Source organism: Phoenix dactylifera, chromosome 3, assembly GCF_009389715.1.
Source record: "Phoenix dactylifera cultivar Barhee BC4 chromosome 3, palm_55x_up_171113_PBpolish2nd_filt_p, whole genome shotgun sequence".
In the NCBI taxonomy this organism is placed as follows: domain Eukaryota; kingdom Viridiplantae; phylum Streptophyta; class Magnoliopsida; order Arecales; family Arecaceae; genus Phoenix; species Phoenix dactylifera.
The window spans coordinates 5,636,440-5,644,301 of NC_052394.1; the positions used below are offsets into that span (position 1 = coordinate 5,636,440).

A 7,862-nucleotide genomic window follows, 5' to 3' on the forward strand; every position below is an offset into this window, starting at 1 on the left:
CTACTTCTGCCAGTTCAACTCGGGTCACACTGGAATTAGCCTTTAATTGATTTGCGATTTGTTTACTATTTCGTTGTAAGATTTCCAATGCCACCTAGATCACTGAAATTCGACTTATTGTTTGAAAGTTATGCTCGTTTATTTGAAGCTTGCACGTTTTGGTCCTACGCACACGTAACAACTTGCAACTTGGCTTGATCCATGTTCTCCAGATAAAATTGTTCTGCATCAGCCCCCTCCAGTTGAAAAATACCATCCTTGAGTTTTTAGCAGTTATTGTCACAAGTTGTGGCTCATGATATCGAAACAGATCTCTAACATTGAAAGTTTTTGTGATTCTCATATTGTCAGGCAAATCGGTAACATAGGCATTATCATCGGTTTTCTTGATGATCCGATATAGTCCAATCTTTTTGTGATTTGGTTTGTCACATTTTCTTGCTGGAAAACATTCCTTTGTCATATACATCATCCCCCGATCTCTCTCTTGGAACACTGTGCTCGCCTGTGCTTTTCAACTTCTTCCTCATTCCTAGAATCTTTGGCAAAGGTACCAAATCTAGTACATGTTGAGGTTTTCGATCATCGACAATCTAGAAAGGTGATTTCTATGTAGATCTATTCACCATATTGTTGAAGTCAACTCAGCTTGTGTCGGGTGGTAGTCGCATTACTTTGGCTTGTCGGTGGGAAGACATCAAATGATGGTCCCAAGAGTTTGGTTCACTATCCTCATCCGACCATCAGTTTGTTGGTGACGTGTATTGTTGTACTGCAAGGATGTGTCAAACCATCTCCAAAGGGTTCGCCAGAAGTGGCTAAGGAATTTTCTGTCATGATTTGAATTGATGGTTTTGGGCATGCCATGAAGACGAACTGCCACTACTTAAAGAAAAGATTTGCAGCATTGGAGGCATTAGGTGTCTTCTTGCATGGGTTGAAGTGTGTCGCCCTTGAAAATCTGTCAACTGCCACAAAAAGAGAATCCATATCTCGTTGAGTCCTCGAAAGACCCAATAGAAAATCCAAGGACAAGTTCCCCTAGAGTGTGCTTGGAATAGGCAGTGGAGCATACAGACTGGTGCTCGATGAATGGCCTTTTGCAGTTTGGTATCTACAGCACTACTCCAACATGTCTTCCCTCATCCTTCTTGAGGCCAATAATAGCTGTCCTCCACCATGGTTATGGTCTTGTCTCATCCTAGGTGAGCAGCTAGGCCACGTGCATGTTGTTCTTGGACAATATGCTCAAGTAAGGAACTTCGAGGAATACGTAGCTGATTGCCCTTGATTTAATAACCATCCTAGACAGGCAATTTTCCACGCTGTCCTTTGGTGCATCTAGCCCATTTTCCGTTGAAATATCCATTGTCTGTATAAAGTTCTTTAGGTAGTTGAAACCCATAGTCTATTATTCAAAGTAACCAGCAGAGTGATATTTATACTCAGTGCATCAACCACCTTGTTCTGCTGGCCAGACTTGTGTTTTAACACATAATTGTACTCCTCCAAAGTACTAATCCACCTAGCATGCATCCATTTCGTGTTGTTTGGCCTGTTGAATAAGGTAATGTCGCGAATACTTCAAAGCTTGGACTTCATAGCTTGACTCGAGCTTGTTAGTGGACCACTTTTTTCATCTATCATTTGACTTTTAACTGTAATATGCCACCAATTGGCCTTCTTGAGAAAGAGTAGTTCCTATTCCAACATACGAGGCATCACAGTCAACTTCAAATAACTTGATAAATTTAGGAAGAGCTAATACTAGCATAGAAGTCAACTTCTCTTTCAAGAGTGCAACAGATCTTGGTGTAGACTACTTACATATTGCCTTTCACTTTCTCCTCATCCATCTGAATGTCTTTAGCACTAACCACATAGCCCAAAAAACCAGGCCATTAGTTAAGAAACTACATTTCTTGAGGTTCACATACAAGCTGTCCTTTTGAAGGATGGAGAAGACAGCTTGCAGATGCTTGAGATGCTCAGATGCACTGTAGTTGTACATGAGGATATTATCAAAGTAAACCCGCACAAATTTTCCAATAAAGGGTTCATCAATCTCATGAATGTGATGGGTTGAGAGCTCGAAAGCATGACCCACCACCTTATAAGCTCTCTTTAGTCTTGAATGTTGTTGAGAGCTCGAAAGCATGACCCACCACCTTATTAGCTCTCTTTAGTCTTGAATGTTGTCTTCCATTCATCACCAAGTCTGATCCAAATCTGGTGGTATTCACTTCTGAGTGTGGAATTCAGAACCTGTACTTTACAGCAATTTGACCAATAGCCTGGTTGTCAGACACATCCTTCAACTCCCATCCTTCTTTGCCATCAGCAAAGCTGGAACAACATATAGTCTTAAGCTTTCTCACACCAAACCCTTGCACGCCAGGTCCTCCACTTGGCCTTGTAGAATCTTGTGTTCCTTGGAACTCATCCGATAATGTGGTAGGTTGGGTAAGGTTGTGCCGGGAATGAGGTTAATATGATGCTGGATATCTCTCATAAGAGATAGGCCATTTGAAAGTTCTTTAGGCATAATCTCTTGAAATTCTTTCATCATTGGCTTCAACTACTCTGGGCCATCTGTGGGCGGCACATCATCTCCTGCACTACTAAAGTCATAGTTCTCTTCACCTTCACAAATCCTTTTCCACTATAAAGGACTTGCCCTTCACTTTAGAAGCTTCAAATTGATTATCTTCTCTCTTTGGGCCTAAGATGATTTTCCTTCTATCTTTATAAAATATAAACAGATTATCCCTTCTCCTATGAGAGGAATCTACATCATGCTGCCAAGGCTTACCAAGTAATAGGTGGCATAGATCCATATCAACTACATCACACAACACCTCATCATGATTTGGATGCTTCCGTGTCTTTAATTGCAATTTCTCCACCATGTACCTTGACACTTGGTTCTCGGTTCCACCACCATCAATGATCACATCACAAACTTTCCCATTTGGTGAAGTCTCATGTTTGGAACATGTTGTGCCACTATGATCCTAACTCATCCTTCTGGCTCAGTAGTAGTTGCCTTACTACAATGTTCAAGCCCGAATCTTTATAGTTGATCTCGCCACCATCAACCACATCGTGGATATTGTCATCTTCTTAATATAGGTTCTCTTTTTAGTCATTTACTTTTTCGGGGTCTATAATGTTTGTTGTAGTGCATTCATGATATTGGTTGGAGCTCTGGTTGATTGCACGACATGCACATTATTGGTGGAGGGTGTGCATAAGAATGAGTTAGTAGTTGTTGGCCTGGATTGGCTTGTTCTGCCCACTTGCTTCCTTAGGTCTCTTCTTGTTTTAAGTTCGAAGTGAAATTCAATTGATTGTTTATTCCTACTGGGGCCTCCCTTGATCAACTTTTCTAGGCTTTGCATCCACGAGTGACAAGGGGGGAACCATGCTCGTCAGCCTTGCTCTTGGTTGGCTTCTAAGTTTCGACAGTCAAGCTGCTCCTATATATGAGTTGCTAGTCGAACTAACTCATTAAGTTGGTAGACTGGTTGCATCTTAACCCTATCTATATTTTTGGCCCAATGCTCGAACTAATTAGTGACCTGTTGGGCTTCTATCTCATTCAATCGTTTGTGTGAGGTGAGCTAAAAGAATTCTGCAGTATAATCTTGCACTGATTGGCTTCCCTTGCGGCAATTTTGATACTGCTTCAAGTGGCAGAAATTGATTCTGCAATAACTTCATCGTTAGCTAGGAACGTACTGGGTTTTTCTAATACTACTTCATCTCGTAGCAGAAGCATGTTGCAGAAAGAGATAAGCACCGTTGTCTTAAAAAAAAAAAAACACACTATCTGCTTAAGAAACTTATTGGAAAAAGTCAGAGAGTAAGTTTCAATATTATTATGAACAATGTTCAATTGCACAATCATCATCCCCTGTTTATAAGACTCTAATCCAAAATCACCAGAAATAGCAATATAACTCGAATTAAGAAAACTCCAACAAAAACACGTATACTACCCAAATCTCCTAGTTCAACGCCCCCCCCCTCCCCACAAAAAAAAAAAAATCGTACTCTCTAAACCTATCGGTGCAAAATTTTCTCAAATCTTTTTTGATATAAAAAGAACAAGTTTGACCAACCAAAAATAGCAAAAAAAAGATGAAATTAGTCTTTAATTGATTGCGATTTTGACCATCTCGTCATAAGCTTTCCATATGGGGCGTACCATCCGGTTCGGCCCGGTATGGTAACCCTGGTGATGAGTAATAGAAGGCCTACTAGCTAAAGGTTACTAATACTGTGCTAATTAGTCTGAACTATTAGTCCTACTTAATTCTTGCTTACCATGGCTACTTTGACATCTAAAATGTATTTGATTTCCCCTCTAAATATATATTGGCATAAATAATAGAGATGCCTACGATCTAAAGATGTTGTGCATGTTCTGGGTGCAAATATTCAGTGAAAGTTTTCTTATTTGCATGTATTTTTTAAGACTAGCTTAACATATGGATGACTGAAGCTTGCACTTTCTGATAGCTTAAGCACATTTTCTTGCTGATATTTTATCCATCCGGGACTCCTAATGTTTTTCCACCACTAACCTGATATCTCTTACTTAGAACAGGTGGATGCCAACCAGCTGAGCTACCAGCTGTTGGCAATCATACATTAATATTGAAGGCATATAGAACAACTGAATTCACAGAGACACATTGGGATATTGAAAACTGTATATCCTTTGAACTACGTTGTCATATAAACAGGTCTTATCTTAATCAGGTGTGGAAAGTCTTAATGTCAACTAAGTAAACAGGTGTCGATGTTGGACCAGATCATCTAACAGTATTGTTGAACCAATTTGATAATTTTCAACCTTTTCTCAGGAGAAACAGTGGAGATTTTGATCTTTCCTGGAAGGATTCCCATTCTGGTATATTTTTACTTTAAGCTGCTTAGAAGTTTCATGGTTTGATGAGAATATGTGTAATGCACTAAAGTATCATGGTTTTATGAGAACATAATTGTACAGCTACAGAATGTTAGACATTTCATTTGCAACCTACAAATATATGTAATGATTGCTGTACTAACTAGGTAAATCAGTACCAAAAAGTTTGCCAGAGACTAGGGCCTGCCTTCACTACAGTTTGGAGGGTTATGGGTATTTGGTGGAGGGCTACCACCCTCCATTGTGTGGTCCATTGCCAATTGACCTCCTATACACCTGCACACACAGGGGCACCCATGAAAAAGGTAAAAAAGTAATGATAATTGACTTGAATGAGAAGGATATGAAGGGGGAGAGTGGAGGGTTTAGAGATAGCAATAAGTAGGCAGACTACAAAATGCTTTATCAAATTCATTGGATGATTATGATTGTCTATTCTTTTCCAAATTTGATAGCTTTGTGGCAGATACATATAGCTAGCTGGTAGTCTTAATTAATTCAGATCGCGATTTGGCTTTGCTGATATGAAGCCTAGTGTGTGTGTGTGTGCGCGCGCGCTGTTGAGGCTGCCCACTGCCCTAGTTGGTTAAGTCCCATGTACTGACACAAGAGAACTGGGTCTAATCCACGCCCAGTCTGGTATTCGTCCTCCCTCTTATCAACTGTACAATGACAATATGCTAGATATTGGAATAATCCCTTGATTTCTGCATCTAATATTTATAATTCCTTATATTTTGATAATCCTTTCTGTTCTGAAATTTTAATTGTTCTAATTCACTTTGCTGTTCAAGTTAGGCTGATAGTTAATGCATCATTCAGGTTTGGTATATTTCCATCATGGGGCCTTTCGCAAAAGCTCTCACGAATCATAGGGCCAAATAGGGCTCGAGAAGTATCACTCACTGGCATGGCCCTAACTGCAGAGATGGCAGAAAAGTGGGGGCTTGTTAATCACGTTGTCAACAACGATGAGGTGTTGAAGAAAGCCAAAGAGGTTGCAGGGGCCATTCTAAGGAACAATAGAGATATGGTGTTGAGGTACAAGTCAGTTTTAAATGATGGGTTCAAACTGGACTTGGCCCATGCTCTTGCCCTTGAAAAGGTGAAATTTCTTTCAAAAACATTAGCCTCTCTGCTGACAATATGGGTTAAACCTTCAATCCACTAAACCATTTTTCTTTCACAGTTGAACTTTGATTTTTGCCTATAAAAATTTGTCGTGTGATATTCTCAGCTCCATGTGGATATTAAAGCCCTTTATTATTCATCCATGGTAATGCAAACTTCTGAAAATTTGTGTGGATCTGAATGCGACCTGTGTGCATGCACCACAAATGTGGAAACATGATGCATGGCGATACAACACCATTCATTGGATGCCAACATACATGTGCATTTGATTGATGTTTCCGCATTTAATTACCACTCTGGTGGTATAGAGTGAATACTATGACTGGAATACCCAATTTACTGGAGTTATCAAGTCCTTTTCTTGTACTCTATAATTGCTACCACTATGATTTTTCTCAGAAACTTAAAAAAAAAAAAACTTGCAGCCATTATGTGTTTATGTCAGCAGTTTTTTTTAGCTAAATTTTAGAACTGTTAATGTGTGTGAATATGTATTCTTATTTGACTACTTTGTTGTTAATTTCAGGAGCGAGCTCATAGCTATTATGATGGCATGACCAAGGAGCAATTTGAGATGATGAAGAAATTCATATCAGGTCGAAGTTCAAAGCCCTCTTCCAAGATGTAGATGGTTTTGTTCATCTTTGGTGGAATAAACTTAAAAGCTTCCTGATGGAGAAGTTCAATAAATTTGTTATGTAAAACCTCATACGAGAGCATTCAGTTGAGAAACGAATGACAATTTCTCTTTTATTTGGATATTCTGTATATAGACTTTGTTTCCACGTTTGGACCATATAATTTTTTTTTTCTTTTCTATAGAATGTGAATTTAATTGGGACAGAAGGGGACCTACTGATCATGAGTTGCAAATTTACTAACAAGGAACTGAAGAGAGAGAAGAAGCGATGCAAAACATTCAAGTCTGTCAAGATCGAATTGCAGAGCAACCGAAGATCGAATCTGGTAGAGAACTGAAATTTTCAGAATAGTTTGTAAAATAATTTAGATTAAAATGTTGAAGATATTGTCTCATTTTGATGGTCCATAACAGCAGATATTTAGCTGATGCTACGGGTGTCCCATTAGATGGTGGAGACGTTGTGTCTTGAGAATATTTATTGAGATGGACGGTGGAGATGATGACCAGAAGTACATCTTTTTTGTTCCACAGTTTCTAGTACTGGTGCTACCGAAGCCAGCCAATTCTCGTATTACCTAGGGGAAAGTTTAGATTCACAATCCTAATTAGTCTCAACAGACGAAAACTTTATCAAGGTTCCAATGCAAAAGGACTGTTTCCTATCATGGTACATTACAGGCAGGATGCCCATCCTTGCACTGGGATAAGAATGGACCCTTGTTCTCTCTCTCTCTCTCTCTCTCTCTCTCTCTCTCTCTCTCTCTCTCTCTCTCTCTTCATTTTTTAGCAGTATCTAATTAAGTATTATGTATCTAATTTAGATTTTGCTGAGCGAATTTTGGAAGTTAGAGCCTCAAATTTTCATTTACCAGCCACACTAGCACTTATCTTTTCACATGTACAAGTTTACTAGCCACAGGCAAGGACTCTGGGTGGATGAAATATCACAAGAACTTATAAAATAAAGATTTTATTTCATATATTAGTAATTGTTGACTTCTTTGGCTGTGAAGACAGCAGTCTTTCAATTCTTGATGCATAGGAGATGAGTGCTCTCATATTCCTCTGACAATCGCACCATGTAGGCAATATTCTTGATGTGCATTTACTTTTACAAAAATTAGATAAGTGTGACCATCTAAGATATTA

General features: G+C 39.1%; 1 protein-coding gene across 1 annotated transcript in view; it reads left to right on the forward strand.

The window, feature by feature from the left end:
- Positions 1 to 6,887, forward strand: part of LOC103701002 (probable enoyl-CoA hydratase 1, peroxisomal) — a 7,748-nt gene extending 861 nt beyond the window's left edge. The window contains exons 2-3 of the mRNA XM_008782927.4: positions 5,759 to 6,041; positions 6,597 to 6,887. Coding sequence (XP_008781149.2) covers positions 5,759 to 6,041; positions 6,597 to 6,698 — 385 coding nt within the window. The 3' untranslated portion in view covers positions 6,699 to 6,887. The remainder of the gene's footprint in view (positions 1 to 5,758; positions 6,042 to 6,596) is intronic.
- The last annotated feature ends 975 nt before the right edge of the window (positions 6,888 to 7,862 follow it).